The sequence below is a fragment of the Lepeophtheirus salmonis genome, chromosome 5, assembly GCF_016086655.4.
Source record: "Lepeophtheirus salmonis chromosome 5, UVic_Lsal_1.4, whole genome shotgun sequence".
NCBI classification, from domain to species: Eukaryota; Metazoa; Arthropoda; class Copepoda; order Siphonostomatoida; family Caligidae; genus Lepeophtheirus; species Lepeophtheirus salmonis.
The window spans coordinates 18,153,179-18,175,111 of record NC_052135.2 but is presented as its reverse complement, the minus strand read 5'-3'; the positions used below and the strand labels follow the sequence as shown (position 1 = coordinate 18,175,111).

General features: G+C 33.3%; 2 protein-coding genes and 1 long non-coding RNA gene across 4 annotated transcripts; 1 reads left to right on the top strand and 2 right to left on the bottom strand.

The window, feature by feature from the left end:
* Window positions 1-3,068: 3,068 nt before the first annotated feature.
* On the bottom strand, window positions 3,069-6,223 carry LOC121118728 (uncharacterized). The gene is made up of 2 exons (XR_005864551.2): window positions 5,493-6,223; window positions 3,069-5,410 (listed from the first exon to the last, which is right to left on the bottom strand). It is a non-coding gene; the product is annotated as an uncharacterized lncRNA (long non-coding RNA).
* A 731-nt stretch (window positions 6,224-6,954) lies between these two features.
* Window positions 6,955-13,777, top strand: rictor (rapamycin-insensitive companion of Tor). The gene is made up of 9 exons (XM_040711682.2): window positions 6,955-7,751; window positions 7,813-8,135; window positions 8,198-8,598; window positions 8,661-8,839; window positions 8,901-9,137; window positions 9,200-9,886; window positions 9,958-10,171; window positions 10,270-12,803; window positions 12,901-13,777. The coding sequence occupies exons 1-9, from the start codon at window positions 7,435-7,437 to the stop codon at window positions 13,142-13,144; spliced, it is 5,136 nt and encodes a 1,711-aa protein (XP_040567616.1). The 5' UTR covers window positions 6,955-7,434; the 3' UTR covers window positions 13,145-13,777.
* Window positions 13,778-15,140: 1,363 nt separating this feature from the next.
* LOC139905361 (zinc finger MYM-type protein 1-like) lies at window positions 15,141-17,920 on the bottom strand. 2 transcript variants are annotated; one of them, XM_071888333.1, is made up of 2 exons: window positions 15,672-17,920; window positions 15,141-15,615 (listed from the first exon to the last, which is right to left on the bottom strand). In XM_071888333.1, exons 1-2 carry the CDS (start codon window positions 16,794-16,796, stop codon window positions 15,289-15,291), a joined length of 1,452 nt encoding a protein of 483 aa, XP_071744434.1. In that variant the 5' UTR covers window positions 16,797-17,920; the 3' UTR covers window positions 15,141-15,288. The 2 variants fall into 2 exon arrangements, with proteins under 2 accessions (XP_071744434.1, XP_071744435.1); XM_071888334.1 differs by having other exon boundaries at window positions 15,141-15,611; window positions 15,672-17,881.
* Between the last annotated feature and the right edge of the window lie 4,013 nt (window positions 17,921-21,933).

Sequence of the window (21,933 nt, the reverse complement as noted above, 5' to 3'; positions counted from 1 at the left end):
TCTGGATTAGATTTTTTTTAAATCCTCCCATGGCTAGTGACGAGGGATCAACTTAATATTCTATGAGGACCGACAAGTGTAATAGGAAAGTTAAAAAAACTAATTTTTGGTTCAAAATTGGTCATTCTTTTGGTCATTTTTTTGGTCATTCTTGTACTATGTCAAATACGATGATGCTATGAGTCAAAAGTTGTACTTAGTATACTTTTAATATTTGGTTTATCAAACAAAAATATTGTACAATATGTATGTTTCTAAACATTTAAGGGGTCGTCTACGCTGTGCTTCATGATTTTTGGTGCTATGTAATTGATCAGCTCAATTTAACCCTAGTTGAATTGTGATAGTTGTTGAAAAAAGGAGGAATAATATCTTTGATAAAACAGGGAAATTCTAAATCTTTGAGCACATTCTAGATCAGAGGTCAAGGAACTTTTTCTTTTCATTACCTCAAAAATACTTGGAGTAAAATTAATTTACTCCAAACTAATGCAGAGGTATCGGCAGGCTTATATTATTATTGTTTTGTTTCTTTTTTTTGATTTTTTGGGAGGAAGGGAATGAGGATTTTTTTTCTTCAAAAATCCACATATTTTCACAAAAACTTAATTTTTTCGGAAATAAATTTCAAATATTAAATTTTTTGGAAAAAAAATTAAAATCGATACCTCTTCATAGAAAATTTCATTTTTGCAAAAAAATTGGAAAAATTAAATATTTTGGGAACGTTATCTCAAAAGAACTTTTAGTAAAATTAATTTACCGCAATCTAGTGTAAGGGCGTCCACAGGATTATTTACATTATATATATATTTTTTTTTTTTGAGGGGGTGGTATTTGGAACTTTTTTCAAAAAAAAATCCAAAAATATTTAAAAAAAAAAAAAAAACGCTAATAGCTATTGACAATAATAATTTTTTTTTTTTAAAAATCCCAAAGTTCATAGATTTATAAAAATATAATTTTTGTGATTAAATTTCCGAGAAAAAAATTTAAAAAATTAAATTTCGCAGAAAAAAAATTTAAACATTGTATTTTTTGGAAAAAAAATCAAAAATCCATAGCTATATACAAAAAAATTAAATTTTACACCTAATTTAGCTAGTAAAATTCTTGTACAGAAAATTTATAGTAAAAAGCAAAAAAATCCTTTCGAGGGGGGGGGTTACAGCCCCTGTGGACGCCCCTGTTACCCCATTTGGGGTAATTTACCATTGTCCTAGTTTGACCAAATACTAAAAAATATAAAAAGTACAATTTTTGAGTCAAAAATCCATTTTTCCTAACTTAAAAAACCTGCTTGCAATTTTGTCGAACTCAGTTTTTGATTGTTTGGCTTTTGTGCTTGGGGAGAAAAGTATTCAGGCAAAAATGGGACAGTCTAATTTACATATACATATATAATTTGCTTTTCCATCACTAATAAATTAATCAATTAGTGTTGATATCATAAACTAAATGGGGATTTCCAAAAACAAAACAAAAAAGATACAAGCATAATAATTATGTCTTCATATTTTTGTGTTAGGTTTGGGAAATCTTTGTGCTCAGCACTTTTTTATTGGCTAAATTTTTGAATTTTTATTATGTATATGTATTTTTTTTTGTGTAATATATTGTGTACAAATTAGGATTTTGTACATGTTGCAACTTTTATGTCTCATAACTACTCCTATTTTAATTCATCATTAGTTGTTATATTAATCCATCTATTTCTTATATAAAATGTTACAATTTCTACGTCAAATTCTGCTTAAATTTAATGTTGACTTCAATCATTTTAATTACCAACTATTTATTGATGTTATTGTTTCATGTTAATCTATTAACATTATGCATTAATTATGTATTTACGAGAAAAATATCAATTGTGGACATTTGAACTTTTTAATTTACTGTAAAATTCAATTAAGAACTTTTCAAGTAGTCCGTCGAGCGTGAGCTGGAGGGCTTTAATTAAGGAATTTTTGCTTTTATTAGAAAATTTAATATTTGAAAAGTTAATTGGACATATTTTTTTCGTAAAAATTTATGTATTTGAAAATAGCTATAGGTTTTTTAAAAAAAAAAATTGCAAAAATATAATAGTTGAAATTTAACTTTCCAAATTTTATTCCAAAAACTTAATTTTTGGATAAATTAAAATTTAAAAAATCACAAAACCTTGATATTAAATAAAAGGGGAAAACATCATTAATAATTAATATAACGATCAACCGTGGAATACTCAATTACTACGCATTATGAGTCCAAAATTATGCTTGTGCAAATGAAACATAAACATTTCGTCATTGGGCCAAAGTATGCAGCAAAGTAAAAAATTTAATTTCTCTCTTTTTTTTTCAAAAAATTAATTTTCTGTGAATAACTATGGATTTTTTTTTTTTTTTTTTTTTTAAGAAATAATAATATTTTCAATTTAATTTATGGATTTTGTTTAAAAAAAATTCCATAACCAAGCACCATTTAAGAACAATTTAATTTTTGAAATTGTTTTACAAACAATTTGTATTTCAAATATTTTTTCAAAAAATTGTAATTTTTTGTGAATAGTTATGGATTTTAAAAATAATAATATTCGATGTTTTTATTAAATTTTTCTAAAAATTTTATATTTATTATCCTTTTTTAAATTGATTTTTTTAAGTACTTACTTATTTAAAAATTGTCTTCCAAAAAATTAAATATTGAATTTTTATACCAAAAATGTAATATATATTTAATTTCTCAATTTTTTTTCTTCAAAAAAATTTTTTTTTTTTTGAATGCTTGGACTTTTTAAATATTTTCAATAAATTTTAATTTTTCAAATTAAAAAAAAATTAAATAGTCACGATAAAATAATTAAAAATAGAGAGATTTTATTGGAAATTCCATATTTGGACCATCATAAATCGCTTAAATAAGATAAAGTTTCTAAACTTTATCTAAAATTCTTTGGTATCAAACACATCTTATAAATTAGACTACAAGGCATATAGTTGACACAAATATGCCAAAGAAATATTTATATTAAGTAAAAAAATACACTGGGATTGTCTCTTTTTATTGATTTTTGTTCAAGATTGTTTTTATGTTTACGCATACATATGTTTGGAGATATTGAATTACTATAAGAGGGAATTGTATAATAAAAATAAAAATTATAGCTGCATTTTGAGGACCCATACATATGAATTACTATTGACATTAATACCAGAGATGCATCATTATATAAACTCAGATGTTACATAAATAATGCCAGCATCGGAGACATTGAATAATCTTTTAAAATATATAATCATACATTTCATAAGTTATATTCCATGTGTTTGAGAGAGAGAAATATTAAATAAGACTAGGGGTTTTGTTTTAAAACAACCTGCTATTATAAAAAGATCCCCCCCCCCCATATTATTCAAAAAATTACTATTATTACAAATTAGGCTTAACCCTTATATGACGTTCCTCCGCATATCGCTAGATGGAGCTGGTGCTCCACAATTTATGAACCATTATGGGACTAGATGACCAAATGAAACCATTTTCTCTTCATCGGGATGACCTCTTCCGACATTTTGCTGAAGAACAATTTTCTGAAGGAATATTTCGACGAAAGACTATTTGGGAAAATTGGCCGAAAAATGATATTAAATTTGTTGATATATACGATTGCGTATTTTAATTGAATTTAAAGTGATATTGTGATAAATATGTATTGTTCATATGCTGTATATGTCATACATGTAAATTAATGAGGTATCCTTTGCAGAAAAATATTTTTATATTAAATATATTCATCTATTTTTACACAAGTAGTCTGTACTTTTTTGTGCAGTGTTTATGTGATGTATGGTGGTTAATAGAAAGGTATATATTACGAAATCTGCGACAATGGAATTTGATCTCCCTTGGGGGGCCAGGCGTTCACCTACACAACCTGTGGTTCAGAGTGTGTTATAGTATATTATAAAAGGGTCATAAATGCTTAGAAACGCGGTGGAGCTTAAAGTACTTTGGGGCTTAGCGCTTCACTTTTATAATCTGGAGTCTGGGGATATTTAATGGGGTATTTCATAGCAAGTTTCTTCATCTTTCAATATTTTTATTGACCGAATATAATATAAATTGGAACGAAATTACACACGATAATAATGTCTTGCAAAGTAATCATTCACAATCATATTGCTTACATTGATGTTGCTTCACGATGATATTATCCACCACAATTTTGTCTGACAATGATAATGTACTTTACAATTTTCCCACGCAACTGTTTTGTCTGCAATCTTTTTACCACAATCATTTTACAATGAACCACTACTGCCTTGTGTTTTTATAATGTTCATTAATGAATATAATATTTTTTTTCTGCAAAAGAACACTCAATAATTTACATACATGACATATATAGCATATGAACAATACCAATTTATCATAAAATAATATCATTTTAAATTGAATTAAAATATACAATCGTTTATATAAATAAATTTAATATAAGTTTCCGGTCAAATGTTCTAAATTGTCCTTCAGCGAAATGTACGTTCGACAAATTGTCCTTCGGCTAAAATGTGTTCGGCCAAAAGTTCACTCACGGTTTATTATATATCTGACTCTAAATTTTTTTACAAATATACATCTTATTACAATCTTATTTCCATATTGTAAAAAAAAATTAAAAATTGTATAAATCTAGCTATTTTAGAGATTTATAGAAGATATTACTTTGATTTAATTCAAATATCAGTGTTTATCTTTTGCATTAAGTAATATTCAATATATTTATTAAGTCTTTTTTATTCTTATAGCCGTTTGATCAAGTTCAATCAAGATTTATTGGAAATTTGTCCATTTTATCTAATACAAATATCAACTAGCTTTGAGCTCTTAAGATAGTACGATGCAATTTATGACGTCAGTGAAAATTTTCAAAACTTTATTAATTTAAGAGCCTCCCTCTTTTTTAAAAGACACAGATTAAGCCCGGCCACGTGTACTTTTATTTTTTTAATCAAGAGAATATCGCCATTGACTCATTGTATTGCACTACTGATTTTAATTACAATCTAAAGACCCTTTCTAGCTTTATAAAGTATAAGATTGAACCACAAAGTTTCATATTTTACAAAAAAACCAAAAAATATCTACTATTTAGTTATCTTAAGGGGCGAAATTGGAAGGAAAATACGTCTATGTATCATACCAAAGGAGCATGAGAATGTGAACTTGTCTTTTAATTCTATGTTAGAAAAATAATTAATGATATTTATTAACAACATTGAAATCCGCTTCATTGGAACTGAAAAATAAGTAACATTACTTATAGTTATTTTGCTAATTATTGCTACCAATAATAAAAAATAATGTTCTTTATTTTTCCTCTATTCTCAATTCTCATCGCCTCTTCTATGACTCGTCGTCTTGCTTGCTGTTTCATCGACAGTCAATATACAATAATATTAAGAATAAATTAGAAAGAGAGAAGAGATAGAAAAGAAAATGTAACATACGTCTGGAGTCTGGAACTATATAATTGGAGGATTTACAACTTCTTTTTGATTCACGAAACCTTTGGACACGTCTAACTATGACTTCGAATTCCATTTACTCAGTAGAAGTAATGAGGGATGGAAATAGTTGGAACTGAGTGGAAAGATATTCAATTCATGGTCATTCGGATAGATCTTTCTTCGAGGCAATCGGCAATCTGTATCTACTTATCGTTCCTAGGGTATCATGTTTTTCCTTTTGGATATCTTAGCTACACGCCCTCTGATCTTTAACTTCATGTTTCTGCAAGGGATCTTGCCTCTTTGCACCTCACTCAGTGGATCTCATCTCCTTTAAGTTTCATGGAAATACTCCTTCATTCTAGAGGAGCTCTTTAATGTCAAGGTCTGTGATAGTTACTTCTGACCTCGTGATCTCCATACTCAAGAATAAATCAATTGTACTTGATCTTCAACAGAACCATCGTATACTTCTATAAGAAGTCTATGAGGATACAGGATATCACTTGAAAACTTCAAGCTCGCCTCTGAGTTCCTTATTACTTATGTCTCTCTTTTGTCATTGGAAGATGATTCTAGACTCTTAAAGATAATGTATCTCTCTTTTCTGGAACTTTTTTTCTGCAAACTGTGTTTTAATTCTATTTTGCAATAACAAATAAATAGTTATTGGCAGCTGTTGAGTGATTATGTGTTTAAAAAATATATATAGTTAAGCTCTTAACTCATGTAAACTTATATTAGACTATTGGAATATCTTAATGTCATTACAATTCCCAAATTTATTGAGTCGGGAATCCTCTTCTAAACCACCCAATTGCTTGTCACCATATTATAATATTACTTTCACAAAGATCAAGGATCTCCACACAAATGAATTAATTTCATATAATTACTAAATATTTGCCATACAAGTTAGTTATGTTAAAAGGACTCCCTTGCTTAATGTTTTTTAATTCTTGTTTTCGTATCTAATACATAATATCCACTTAATTCAATATATTTTATTATATTATATAGATTTCTTCGCTGTACTGGTAGTTTTTATTACAAAAATATACCTAATATTAAGACAATGAGATATATTCCCTATCTAAATAAAATATATTGAAAGATACTAATAAATGAATTGGATACAGTCATTTAAAGTTACAATATAAGACTTATAACTAATAGTAGTCCACCGTATTAATAAACGTCAATAATAATATATGAAGTAAGTTCTCCTTTTTTTCTTTTTTATACCTACAGGCGTATAATATGAAAATACGATATTCAGCCCCCAGCATACTGGGCAATTCATGACGCAGTTGGACTGCTTATATTTATTTAGATATTTCTAGTTAGCTATATATAAATCCTTACTAACTTCGTAGCAGATTTGAGATTCCTACAAGATATTATATGAGGTATGTATGAATGATATGCCTCATTTAGATGAACGTAATAGCATATATTGAATGTGATCTGTCATATCATTGATTGCTTGACAGATTAAAAAGGCTGAGAAAGAGATAATAACAGTAATAGTAGGTACATATTATTAAGTGGTGGCAGGCGTTTTTGATTTTGTGTATTCGAGAGAAGTAGTAGTAGAGCTCTAATGATAATAATAATTGAATTGATAATTATCTGAAAAGATAGAAATTAAAAATAAAAGCTACATAAATAAATATCTTTATAACATCTTAATGGAAGAAGTGAAGGTGCATGAGAAGGAAGGTTGCGTGGGTTGTCTGGAAGGAATGCACTTGTTTTGCGGCATTCCTATTGATTTGGATAGAAATATTCTATTTATTTCTACATATTAGAATCTATGTCTATGTATTCCTTTGGTCCCTAGCTATTAACTTGGCGTCTCTTTGATCGAATCCATCCCGGTCCATTCGGCCTTACAGCTTGAGCAGCAGACTTTTTGAATGTGGAGATTAGAATAGTGGGCATGGCAAGTGGATATTATTATCCACCGGGTCGTACTAATGGAGGTGGGCGACTCTATTGCGGTAAACGAGGCAACCCGAATTTGAGGGCTCGATTCCTGGAGAATAACAACGAAGACGATGAGTTGGATTTGTCTGAGGGGAGTTGTGTTGGGGAGAACGTGATTGAGGCTCTCAAGTACCTGTCCTCCAAAGGAGGGTCCAAGGGAAAGAAACTGGCCTATCTGAACGCACTCGTCAAAGTTCTCTTGGAACAGCGGAAGGATTCCTTGGAGGAGGATCTGTCTCTGGGCTTGAGGCTCAAGGAAATCATGCTTTGGTAAAGAGGGGAGTCACTGATTCAGTCATGGAGGGGATTCATTCCTTTGATTTCATTGCAGTCTCCGTATTCCTTTGACCCATGAAGCGGCAGAAGTGCGAGCTGCGACTCTTCGTGTGTTTCGATACATTGTGGATCGTCCTTGCAGAGTCCAGGATTTCCTTCAAATCAATGCTCACCTCCTTGTTTCAAGATGCATCGACATCGACCTGGACAATCGAGTAGAAAGACTGCAAGCCCTGCGGTTCATCCGTAAACTCTTATTTTCTTGCCCCGAGTCCTTCCCTTCCTCTCTGTGCCGGAGTCTTATAGCCATTGCAGAGGGTGGGGTTAAAGAAAATGACCGTTTACTCAGGATCTCTTTAGCCATTCTTTGCGAAATAAGTAAGTTCATTCATTTTATAGAGAAATTTATATAGATAGTATCCATTGCTTTTTTCCCCCAGGTGTTTTGAACAGTACAGTGTTTATACTTTGTCAGGGTGTCAGAGCTTTAACAAATTCCTTACTTGATTGCTCAATGCCTCGAATGGCAGAGGCCATGATTGGATGTCTTTTACGCTTATTTAATAATCCTAAAACAAGGTCTATGGCTAATATTAATCTCGGAGTTGTGATCACCCCATTTACAGAGTTTCGCTACATTCATAATTGGTTTAGTCAAAAAGTGCCCACGCCCTCTGAAGCGCTTGAGGATAAGCAAATGAGGTTTCAATGTAGTCAACAAGCCATTCTGTCCTTACTTCGTTCATGGCCTGGTCTTCTACAACTCTGTAATCTAAGTTCGAAAAATTCTCCATTAAAGGCCTTGATTGATATATTGTATTTGTCAAATTCGGAAGTTCGCGTGAGGAGATAATGAATATTTAATGCAATAAAATAGTGTATTGATTCGTTTAATATTTACAGAATTTATTGATTGATTTAATATATGAGATGCTTTATCTGAGAGTTCCTAAGTCTTCGTCTAACGTGAAAGAGGTTCTTGAAGACATTGATCCCTCTTCTCCTCGAGAGAATTGGCAGTTGAAGGAAGGATTCGTTGCTTCGGAAGGCTTTGATATTCTTCCTAGATTGTCGAAAGCTAGGTAATTGAATTCATTTACTTCTTACCTCTATTTGCTCATATCTTAACTTTTTCCTTTTCAGACCAAATATTAGAGAAAATCATCTTAGTATTTTGCTTACTTGCCTTATGGAGCTAAACTTACCTGAAGCTCTGGTTAATGTTTTAGTATCATCCAGCCTTGTTCTCTCAATTAAAGCGACTGTTCTTCTTGGAGAATTACTTCATAAAACTTTTATATTGTTGCCACACGAAACTAATTACTCAAATCATTGTCTTCCTACTTTATTTGCTGAAGTTGCATCCTCAGATCCTGAAAGGTATAATAATCCTATTTGAGCATCAGGTTGAAAAATATTTATATTTTTATAACATTTTGTAGGGCTAATCGAGCGTCTCAAGCTGTTTCTACTCTAAATCGTATTCATTCTATTAAAAAGAGGGGGCCAACGGCTTCTAGTTTATTTTTTTATGAAATATTATCTGTAAGTGAGCGCTTTCCTAATGGGGAAGGCTTTATCGGAGTTAAGCTTCAAAATCCCGGAGCTTGGAGTCAATTGTTAAACAAATCTGCAGATGATCGTGTTAACACTGCTATCAAAGAGTCAGGGGTTTTGTCTCCTAGACTTAATTGGGTAGATTGGCAATGGGATCAAATAACAGTCGTTTTTCAATGCCCCAGTGATAATTTTTTGAAAAATTTGGAGAGTTCCACTAATAAGCAATTTCTGAGGAAAATATTTGATTTTTTTAAACCTTCAAATGGAAAGTTTTCTAAAGTTGAGTTGAGTAGACGAGAGTCGAAAGAGTATGGTTGGGTGGGCATTGTGTTTTTAGATTTCCTACTCAAATGTGGTTCTGGCGAAGGATCAAGGATACTTGATGAACTCCTCTCGGACATTCATTACTATTTTAAAGCCGTCATCTCAGCAGAGTCTGCACATGATTGTTTAATTTCCCCTACTAAAATCGCTAGTACAGCATGTCAATATTACTTTTTATTTATTGGGCATCTTTCTCGTACCCAAAGTGGACAAGGCCATCTTTTTCGACATTTGTTCTTACCAAGGTTTGTTTATATTATGAGAATACACAAAAATACACATTTTTTTATATTTAACTTTTATGTACCTATTCTAGTTTAGCAGAGCTATTAGGGATGCGAAGTGAGTTGTATATGAAATTAATTATTTCTTCCCTGGATTATTCGAGGGAATGGGGGTCAAGGGCCCTACTGCAAAGAGCTCTGGTAGATCTTCCTGAAGAAACTCCCCGTTTATATGCTACCAGATTTCTAGGAATTTTAATTAGGAGCAAAAGTGCCAACGTTGCCCAATGGGGAATTAGTTTACTGGTGAGTCTTTTAAAACTTATTTAATGTACTACACACTGTTTTCTTTCTTGGAAATTATTTGAGATATTGATATAAAAAATTTGTTCCTGCAATTATAGGTTCAACAGCTCTACGATCCATCTCCAATAATTTATTCTACTGCCCTGGAATTATTAGACGAAGCCTGTGATGACAAAATGAATTTAGAAGCCGTCATATGTAGCTTTGCATCTCAAAAGAATAAATTTAAGGAGCGTATAAGTAAAGCAAAAAGCCTTAGATGGAGCCTCATTTTAACTCGTTTTGTTGGTTCATCAAATGGATTCAAATTGTTAAGTCATATAAATTTAGTTGAAGATGAAATAAAAAAGTGGGGGAGCGAGTATAATCTTCAGTACGTGAAACTTGTTGAAGAACTTCTTAATGAATCCTTTACACTGCATCAAAGAGACGAAGATGGAACATATGGGAGAAGAAAGTATGGACCCCACACTGTGAAGGATCTCTTTATACCGCCTCATTTATATGGACAGTTGGCTATCTCTGAGGAGGGTCTTGAAATCCTTCAGCGAAAAGACTCCGCATTTTGGCCCATGCTTCAAACAATAAGATTAGCCCGTATGCCAGACGAAGATAAGGCCATATGCACATTTAAGTCAGCCATATGGGGAATATGTCATGTTGCAAGTTCACCTGGAGGAGCCAGGATTGTTGAGCAACATGGTGGTATCAGGCGTATTGTGGACATTGCTTTGTCAAATGAAATTTATTCTCTCAGGGGCACAGCTTACTACGCCTTAAGCCTTGTTGCTACAAACAGAGTTGGAGCAAATGCGTTGTCTAGTCTAAATTGGTTTAGTCTTCGGTTTGGAAGAGAAGAAAATTGGCCTGTACTAGAGGATTGGTTTGCCAATCAATTGTACCTTCTTAAGGAAAGAGCTAGAACTGAGAGCGAGGATGTATCCAATGAGGACGATGATGATTCTTCAAGCAATTATGATGATGATAATCAAAAAACTCTTACTCCAGCAAATATTGATTCTTATTTTGGCTCCACGTCATTTGGAAATACCTCTTCTGGGAAAAGCAAACTGACCTCTCTTTTTCGAAGTCTAAGTTTGAGTGATTCGAGTGGGGAACGTGTGCTGAGTCGTTTAAGTGAAGGAAGACAATCATTGTCTAAAAAAATTAAAAAAAGTTTGAGTAGACGCTCTTCTACAAAATCTAGAAGAGATTCTAATGTTAGTGGGAAAACAACTTCATCAGTTGATACGGAGCTTCTTCAGGCTCAGTCCTCAAGTAAGAGACTTAGCTTTAGTTCTGAAGTCTGTGATGAAGATGGATATTCTCTCACTGATCATTCCCCTGTCAAAGCCGAATCATCGTCAGTAAACGCAGGGTTAGAAAATATTGACGAAGAAGATCCTCCAGGAGCTGCAGCTGCTACTCTTTCATTCTTCAGTGAATTTCAGCCTCCCTCATCTGAAGCAAAGAATAGTAGCTTTATTATAGATTCTGCTTCCACAAGTGGCATAAGTTCCGAAGACTCCTGCAAATTGGTTGTCACAGCACCGATAGTAGCAAATATCTCTTCTGCTAAGTTATCTCCCATACCCTCATTGATTGATAATAGCTCGAATGATGGTTTTATACAGCCCCACGCACGGTCCGGTCAGAGAGCTTTCAGCGAAAGTGAAGCCCTTCCAATTGATGTTATCACCATGAAAAGTACGGATCTTCAATTGGGTGGTGGATCCGTTTCCTCTGTTTGCAGTATCGGATCTTGGACTACTGAAAATTCGGGTTACCGAACAATTCGTGGAATTCATAGTCGAAGGCGCCCTCTTCTCAGCGAGTCAGAAGTAGATACAGAGACCAACTCACAAAATGCTGAATTAACAGGATCAACCAATTCTGATACATACAGACGTTCCTCAGGTGGTCTAATCAGGAGGAAAGACTCATGGACTCACAAGTCTAAAAGTCTTGATTATAGACTTACTCGTCTACGTAAAAATAATTCCTCGTGTGTAAATCATCTTATCTCACCGGATAATCAGCCTATATCTATACTTACACCAACTGTTCAGCAGCAAACCTCACCTGTGGAACTAGTGGGGGGTCAAGAACCTCAGTATCGAGGGATTGCAGTTCCTTCTCAAATCACGGCCTTATTTCCATTTATTGTTGAGCAAGATTCAAGTGACGTTGGTGATCATTTTCCTACGTCTGTGACCTTGAGTTCAATAAGCACAAGAGACAGTTCTAACGCGTTCTTTGGACTCGAGTTACATACTCCTTATAATTGCCTTTCATGTTACCGATTAACGTATCCTTGTAAATCTCAGAGTAGAAGTAGATCTCGAACCAGTTCATTAACGAATCCAGCATCAGAAAGAGTGTCCACAGAGTCTTCCACTGTGAGCACAGGAGGCTCTCCTTCAAATTTGAGAAAAATTGTTGTTACTAAGGGCGTTATTGTTGATAGTACGGACTCCATTATATCTGCTATGAGCAGTGACCAGGAAACTGCAACCGGAAAAATGAGAGATAATTCAGTTTTAGGCAAGGTCTTTCAACGTAAAGAGGTTTTGAAACTGATTGATTCCATGATGCATTTTAGTACCAAAACTCATGAGCAGGGATTACTAAAGTAAGTCTTTGGTTTTTTTATTTTTTTAAATCTTTGTTAACGTGTTTTTATAATTAATTATTATGGAATATTTTAATTGATATTAATTTCATTTTAGAATGAAACAAAAGTTCCCAAATCTCTTCAACGATCTGTGCCTCTACTCTGAAGTGTCATTACTTTTGAGCAAATATGCTTATCGTTTAACCTCTCGACGTTTTATTCAAGAGTTATTTATCGACCTCCATTATGACGATCTCTACGAAGAACCAGCTAAAATTCTCAAAATAGAAGACTTGGAAAATGTACGAGAAATGATGGATGATCCTGGAACATCCTCTGATAGCAAAATCAACTCATGAATATACCATCAAGATCGCGCGTCCATTCTCTATTTACTATTATTAAATATATATATACACACACACTTCTTTTTATACATAATTACTATAATTATCTTCTTCATCATCATTACTACTTTATTACCATTAGTTTTTTTTTTTAATAATTCCATTTTTAAATTTTTAACATATTACTATTACTATTTATGAATATTAGCCAGAGAGAAATGTTAATAGAGTATCCGTTCTATTATTCCCTTCTCCTTTATATAATACCAACCCTTTTTCATCAATCACTTTAGTCTCATTTACCATAGTAATTGCTGCCATAAAAGAAAATTTTTAATAACAACATTTAGTAATTTTAATTCAATTGAATGCACTGCCAATTTAAATATATTTATATACCTTTAATTACAGAAAAAAGAAGTTTATTATGTTGATATACTATACCTATTCAGTTGATATTTTAAAAGTTATTTCTCTTTTTGTTATAATTATTATTACCTTATCATCTTATTATTAATATTAACAAGCACTAAATATATTAAAATGTGATTCCTATTACTGTGATTTATTTTTTCATAATGATAATTAAATATTATCTCTTTATATTTTAGAGAATTACAAAAATATACATCATCAACAAACAAACAAGGAGTCAATTGTCCAGATTTATTTCATTCTTTACCCTTTGCTTCCTTCGTTATAATTATATATAATTAAATAACATCTCATAATTAATTATGAACGCCCCAGGTGATAAATAATGACTAAGCTACAGGAGTCTTGAGCTTTAAAACAAAGTAGTGAAACGCGCCTGTTGGTTTGCTTAAGGAGATACACGGTTACAGTAATCAGGTAACGTGGACCATGGTACTGTGCCGATACATGATCATTTTTTTTCATGCAGGATGTCGTTTTTCATGATACAACAGATGACGTCACTATATAATTTTTTGGTATATGCAACTTTTTATTTCCTTCGGAAAATTTATCTTGTTAATTAACAAGATTGGAAGGGTGAATTATTTCATGGAGGCGGTTAAGTTAGTTAATTAATTAATGCTTCTAGTGGGCAAAAAAAAAAAAAAATGTCGTTACGTCTACTACTATGTAAAATATCGATCCTGTCGTTTTCGTTTCCCCAAATTTATTTTTTCAGCTTATAGAAAGCCGAGACTAATTTAAAAGTGTATAATAAAAAGGACGTCACAAATTTAGAATCAGTGTAAAGAAAGTATAGAAAAGGAAAAAAGGTTTATGTGTGTCCTATTTATTCTTTTTTGTCAGCGCTAACATATTTTTCTAGAACAATGTTTCTTAACCTGTACGAAATTCCCTACAGGTGGAAAATGGTGGAGTTACCATGTGTGGAATGACCGTTCAGACAGAAGAACCATTGTTTCAAAATTTACCCAGTTTCAATTTCAACCAATTTTTCCAAATTTTCAACCAAATTTCAAATCCCAACCATTTACAGATTGTTTTAATTACAAAAAAAACCAAAAAAAACCCGAATATATTGGGTACTCTAAGTCGTGTTTGGGTAAAAGTAACGAGACTCTTGGGTTAGAAATGTCAACATCAGCTCCCCTCAAACTCACTCCTTTGTGTAACAGGTGGATAACAGAGTTCCCATAATAAAGGAATTACTCAAACGCAGTGCCGTATGTCAGGAAGATTTTTCGGTCCGCTTTACAAGGGTGAACGGTTGATTTTCAGTGGTGAACGTGGGATATTTAAACAGGGCAAATGCTACAGCATAGATTAAATCTTGCAAGAATATCGTCCAATGGACTGTCTGACCATTATTTTCTTCAGGCAAACATTGGGAAAAATAAAATGAAAAGGAAAAACTCTAGACGGAAAGTCAATGCCGACCTATTCATAAAGGAAGGAGTATAATGGAGTATAAAATGCACGGTGCAAGAATGAGAGAAAATTTTTGAACTATACAATTAAGTCAAACAATTTAAACCTCCTTAAATATTTTTAAAATAATAATGGATGAAGATAATGAACGAGATTATAATATACCATGAAACGGTTACATCGACAAAAAATAAATTATGTTCACAAGTCTTGATGTTCTTAACTCGCATGTATACGTGGTGATGTGTTTGAAAAAATGAAGAAAAAAATGCATGTGTTCTTTATCATGATTAGAAGAAGAAGTTTTTCCTCTCTTTCCTTGACGCAAAGGTGTCAATCAAACTGTCCATGTCTTCATGGAGCACCTTGTCCACCATCACCCTGTCCATGTTCAAGAGGGTGAGGGAGGAGAGCCTCTCCTGGTCCATGGTGGTCCTCATGTGGTTCTTGAGCCTTCTGAGACAGGAGAATGACCGCTCTGCCTCACAGCTGCTGATGGGCATTGAGGCCAGGATAACGATCACCTTGTATAGCTCCGGCATCAGGCGGAACACTCCCGAGCTTATTAACTCCGCAGCAATTTGTGACGAAACCATGTCTTCTGTGTCAATATCTGCCTAGAGAAACATAAATTTTAAACATATAATGCAAAATGAAACATTATAATATTAACCTTGAATTGCTGGAAGATTGCATGGTCTGACTGGAGCTGCTCGAGTTCAAGTCTGTAGTGCTTGGCGACACGCTCAATGACACAGGTCTCCACTTCACTGTCATTGACGATTGCAATGAGATCCATTGTGATGTTTGTATCGTCGGTGGCAAATCTGCTCTCAAGCTCTAATACAATCTTATTGATTGCAACATCGAAATGTGTTTCACAGAAGTAGGATTCAGTTGTTCCTTTCCACTTTATTCTCCTTGGAATCTTCGCCTCCTTGAATTCCAAATCAATTGAGTCCTCCTGGTCAAATACTGATTTCATCTCAGACGACTTCAACTCAGCAAGTTTCCAGATTGATTCAAAGATTTTCTCATTCTTAAGATCTTCAAGAGTCCTAATCACTAGGTTGACGTGTTTCCGGGCCTTTGTTAGGTCAACCTTTCTGCCTTGAAGTTCATCTGACAAGCTAGATGTGTGTCTGAGGAGTGTCTTCAACAGTTCAATGCCGAAAACAAATTCGTGACTAAAGATGCTGTTGAGCAGAGAAGTTGCTGTTGAACTCGACAATGTATCTTTATCTTTTCTCATTATTATGAGGGTCTTCATGATTCTGACCATCCCTAGAGATACAGCGTGTACAGCATCGTAGCGGAGACTCCAGTGGGTAGCAGACTGGTTCTTCAGGGTCATCACCTTGGCATGCTCCTCATCTTTACTTGTTATCTTCACCGACTTGTAGATTGCTGACCTCTTTGGTGACCCTTCAATGAAGTTGTATAAAATTTGTACTGTCCCCATTGTATTTCTCAACAGGGTTATATCTGAGAGAAGATCCTTGACTACAAGATTGAGGACATGGGCGTAGCAGTGGATGTAGACACACAGTGGGGCTGCTTCCTTCCACCTGGCGGCAAGACCCTTCTTGATGCCGGATATGTTGGAGGCACCGTCCGCGGCCAGGGAGACAGTGCGGGCGGGGTTAAAGCCGAGATCCTTGACAGCCTCGTGAAGCTTCTCTAACAAATATTTGCCGCCAGTCTGGGTAACTTTTACAAACTTGAGGAAGCTCTCTTTCTTGATGCCTTCACTCGTCAGATATCCCAGTGACAGACTGAACTGCTCCGTGTTTGACATATCTGATGTCTCATCAACAATCCCAGAGAACCAGTAGTCATCATCGCCGGCACAAGTCTTGATATCTTCAATTATATTTTCCGTCACTTTGGATGCTATAATCTCTATCAGCTCATTTTGGATGTCAGGTGAAGTCCATTTGGCAAAACCTGCCCCAGCTGAACCAAATTTTTGACTTCGGCCTCCAGTTTATCTTTGAGAATATGATTGTCGTGTGAACGCAGGGACAAAAGCTCCAAGAAGTTTCCTCGATTGTTTTCATTAGATTCCGTCAACTTTTCTCTTGTTTCGGAATCCCCCCCTAAAAGCCAATCCTTGCTTTGCGAGGAACCCAACAGTTTGGAAAAGATACCTCAAATAAGCTCGCCACTTCACGACTTCCTCAGCATGTTGAGACTGAACATGGCCGAGAACTGAGGTATTCTTTCTCTTTGATGTGAGGATATTGATCCACTTTTCCATCGACAGTTTGTGTTTTTTGTTGTTAGAATGAACTTTCAACGAGGAACTTTTTTTCCATGTTTTGAACTCAAATTTCCCAAGGTTGGAAATGGAAAATTTGGAACAGGCGAAACACTTGGCTGACTTTTCAACCTCGTCATATTCTAGCCACGGGAACTTACGGAACCAATCATATTGAAAGTCTCTGGAGTATTTGTCATCTATCTGAGGACTGTATGCTTGTAACTTGGGCTGTAGAGGATGATCTCTCTCGACTTTAGGCACAGTTTCCCGCTCAGTCTCCACTCTGGTTCTGGTCTGGATATCCTTCCGCTTTGGCTCCCGCCCGGTAAGTATCGGGTCACCCAGCTGGCTCGTGAAGACGACAGGGTACTCTGGGTCTCCGTCCACAAACTCCATCTCCTCAGTCTTGCTCTTCTCACCTCCCTGTACATTGTCGCTAGTCTCAGAGTCATCTGCAGTGGGAATATTGTTGTTGTTGACTACAGAGAGCTGCTCGGGAGAGAAGATTGGTCCGATATCGAGATTAGGTAGTCTTATCCCTTGAGAAATCTGCCCGCTGGGGTAATTTGAATTCAAATTTCTGCGATGAATTGAGATACCCGTGATTGTTAAGTGTAGTTTAAAACCTCCGTTTTATCTATCTGACTTAATTTGGCCCCAATATTGTCTTATAGATATAATTTATTAATTCTATAAATGTACCGGTGAATTTTTGGCTACTTTAAGTACAATTTGTGGTGCCTCCAAAGGATTCATCAGAATCATTTTTTCATTTAAATGAACTATAACTTGTTGGAAAATGTATTCCATGTTCAATTTTGAGAAAAATTATCTAGCTTCCTTTTGGGTGGACGTGCTACAAATATGTAATTTTATTATAATGAATCAGTACTATTATGAGTTGGTCATAAGTTACATATATATAATAGATTTTAATAATTAATTATGACTTAATTCATCTATATTTACATACCTATATGATTGGTGGACGGTTGAGTAAGGTTTTTTTTTTTTGGTCCGCTGAAGCGGACAAAGCGCAATACTGACGTACGGCCCTGCTCAAACGTATATATTTTATTGTCATTTTACTTAGTGTGTGTGTGTTGTTGTGATATTCTATGTTAAGGGTTAAGATTTGTGAATGCGTGGGAAAAGCGAGGCAATTTCGAGACTGGTTCCAGCGCAACTGCTATTCCAACGTTAGCACGAATCAGCGAGACAAATTGCGAAACTGCCTTATTGATCTTAAATCTGATTTATGCTGTACCATTTCAAAAGTGGAACCGAACATTGAGCCACTCATCAAGGCAAAAATAATTCAAAAGTCTCATTACCCTGTATGGGTCTACTGTTGCATTTTTTTAGGTTTTTTATGGGCCAAATAAATTAGGGGGAAAAATCTTAACGAATCTTTTCATATGTATTTTATTTCCATTGCTTGGTTTTTGGAATTTTTTTGGAAAAAAAGATTTGGCTACTTTAATGAGATTGCATTATCTTTCAAGTCTGTCATCTTTCCTCTAAATTTAATTATTTAAATTATTTTCCTCTAAATCTAATTTTTTTTTGTGAACAACAGTGGATTTTTGAATTTTTGTATATTTTTTCAAAAAAAAAAATCCAAAAACCAGAAGCCTTCCCCCCCCCCTCCTAAAAAAAAATAAATAAAAGAAAGATATGTGATGAGTGATGACTAATGACTAATTTGATACGCTGTTAATTTTTTTATTTTTACAGCTGAGTATTGAATTATATGTTTTTTATCCGAATTTGTTGGATGAGTTAAGATACCCAAGAAAAATGTTAACTTATAGAATCTTCATTTGATTTATGAGGTTTAATTTGACTCCAATCATATGGCATTTTCAAATAAAACTTATCAATTTCTAAATCTTTAATTGTGAAAATTAATTTTTGCTACTTCTTTAAATACAATTTACCTCTAAATGATTGATCAGTAGACAATAATAATTCGACTCAAAACTCAAAGATTTAAGTTTGGTGAACAAAAAAAAGTCACACGGAACTAAATCATGTGAATATGTTGGTTGATCAATGGTATTTATTGCGTTTTTGGCTTTGAATTTGCTCTCTGTGCGATGGAGACCTGCGTTCTAGAGTTGTTCTTCCATAGTTCTAGCCGTTTTAAACGGATTTCCTCACGCAAACGCCTTTGGAACAGATTCATGATGCACGAGACAGCAGATATCAAAGAAAACAATGGCATGACTACGACGATCTCACGGCCCTCCTTGAACGCTTTGTACCACTCATATGCACGGGTTTTGGAAAAAACTGATTCACCAAAAGATTTTTCTACCATTTTCAACGGTTCAGCACATGAAATTTCGTTCGCAATACTAAATTTAAGTTAAAGTCTTTGTTCAATAATTTATTTCATTCTAAAAATTGTGGAGGACTAGTGAGGCAGACTGGCTTATACAGCTGTTGCAAACAAACTGGTTACAGATCGCGCTCAGTCTTGGCATCATAACGAAAGACAGAAAAAAAAAATGTTTTTCAATCCCTTCTGTGCGGGCAATTTAAATTAACAATTCCAGTACTTTTTTGACAGAATGTCTATTTATGACTAATAATACAAGTTAACGAAACTTAAATTATTCAAAAATCTTTTGAATTCCAAATGATATTCAATTATAATAGTACTTAACACGTTGATCACGAGTCCTAAAAGTAATTAATTTTTTTGTATCAAATTCTGGTTTTTAAGAAAAAATGATTTGTCGTCAAAAAAAAGTTTGATTTTGATTGATCTTTTTGCGTTTAACTTTTTATTTTCTTATAGAATATTCAATAAAAATGTAAGGTAAAAGGTCGCGTTAATTGTTTTCATAATGAAATAATATTAAGTGAATAATTATTTGACTAATTGTAGGAACTAATGAATATTTTAGAGTCAATTAAACTTCACAAATTAAATATAATCAAGTCAATTAGATTACTTACATTTAATCAATAAATACTAAACAAATACATTGAATATCAAAAATATTTAAATTTTAAATCTTCCTGCCTCGAAAATATCTATTACTTACTCCAACTAGTCAAATAATCAATTTAATTATATTAAATTTCGAAACATCTTCATACAACCTTACATTATTACTTAATTAAATATTCTATAAGAAAATTATAAGTTAAACGGAAAAAACCTATCAAAATCAAACTTTTTTTTATGGAAAATCTTTTTAAGTTGTAATTTATTGTTTATTATTTATTTTTAGCTATAATATAAAATATATAATAGATCCTACATTTTACAGGATTTTTGTTTGATGATACACATTTGGTATGATCTGTATTCAAGAGAACAATTAATAATGTGTCTTTTGAATTCTTGAATGTTTTTATTAATTGATATTATTATAAAATTTCATCTATATAGTTATTTCATTTCAAAATATGGCTCTGAACTGAAATTATACTCAAAAACGTGATTAAAAAAAAAAAGTTTTAAATTTTAATGGTAATTTTGGGTTTTGGAGGTGGACAAAATGTTGTAGCGAAGTGAGATTCAATTTCAATGGATTTTAAAATAGGAGTACTTTACCTTAATCAATTTCTCCTTTAAAAAATATAAAATAAATTCAAATCAATATTACAGCTAAACTAATTTTTTAAAAACAAAATACTCTTTTGTAAATGAACCTCTAATTATTCATGTTTCAAATAAACTCCTTTGGTCTAAAAACGAATTAAATACCGAAACGTTATTTCTGGTATTTTAAATAAAACCTTTTAAATATGCTTGTTTTTTTAACTTTTATAACTTATAACTTTAAATTACATTTTCTTTGGAGTGGATATAAAATATAAGCATACAATTTTGCAATGAATAACTTAATTTATATGTGGTTTACTGATTTTTCATACTCACAAGTTGTCTCAAACCTATATCAAGTGTAAAAATATTCCAAAAAATTCAAATCTAACATTCTCATAATATCAGATTTGATACGAAATAATTAATTACGGATACATTCTCCCCTGGTGAAGTGCTAGTCCATAGTTAAATATGGAATTGAAAAGAAAATTTGTTCTTGGTTCAGATTCAGAGGTTCCATCTGTTACAGGTTCTTTCATTTCAACTGTTTTGGCCTCGGCTTAGCTTTATCGGCCTCGGTTTTTTTATAAAAGCTCAGTTTGTTAAAGTGCACTTATAACTAATGGATTCGCTAGAAAATTCGGGTCCAGGAAATGACATTAGATACAAACAGAACCGCAGCTACCTTATACGCAGAGTACGTAGTTCCTCAAGTTCCAGCAGAGGCCCTAATACTAAGGTTGCTTAAGATAAAGGTTCTCCAAGTGGGAGCCGTGAGAGGAGGTCAGGGGGGGGGGCGCAGGAAGATGGAGAATGTATTTCAGTCTACACATCTTTTGTATAAATGGGCCTCAGTTAAAAATGTATAAGTGGAGGGGCCTTAGCATAGTAAAGTTTGGTAAAATCTGCCTTAATAAATATTATAGTTACCATATTATAGAGCCCGGGCAAGCTTAGTTGCAGACCTGGATCCATAATCTACTGATTCGAGAACAGGTACCGCTTGAACCGCTACACAGATAAGGGCACAACCTTGTTGAAAAGGTTTGGTTGGCTTTTATAATAAGAATGAAAGATAATTAATTAAAGAGTAAGGATCTTTAAATA

Coding starts and splice junctions, on each gene's coding strand:
- rictor (XM_040711682.2), top strand. CDS start 7,435: ATGGCAAGTGGATATTATTATCCACCGGGTCGTACTAATGGAGGTGGG. Junction 7,752..7,812: donor CTCAAGGAAATCATGCTTTG/GTAAAGAGGGGA, acceptor ATTTCATTGCAG/TCTCCGTATTCCTTTGACCC. Junction 8,599..8,660: donor TGTCAAATTCGGAAGTTCGC/GTGAGGAGATAA, acceptor TAATATTTACAG/AATTTATTGATTGATTTAAT.
- LOC139905361 (XM_071888333.1), bottom strand. CDS start 16,796: ATGTCAAACACGGAGCAGTTCAGTCTGTCACTGGGATATCTGACGAGT. Junction 15,616..15,671: donor CAATCTTCCAGCAATTCAAG/GTTAATATTATA, acceptor ATGTTTCTCTAG/GCAGATATTGACACAGAAGA.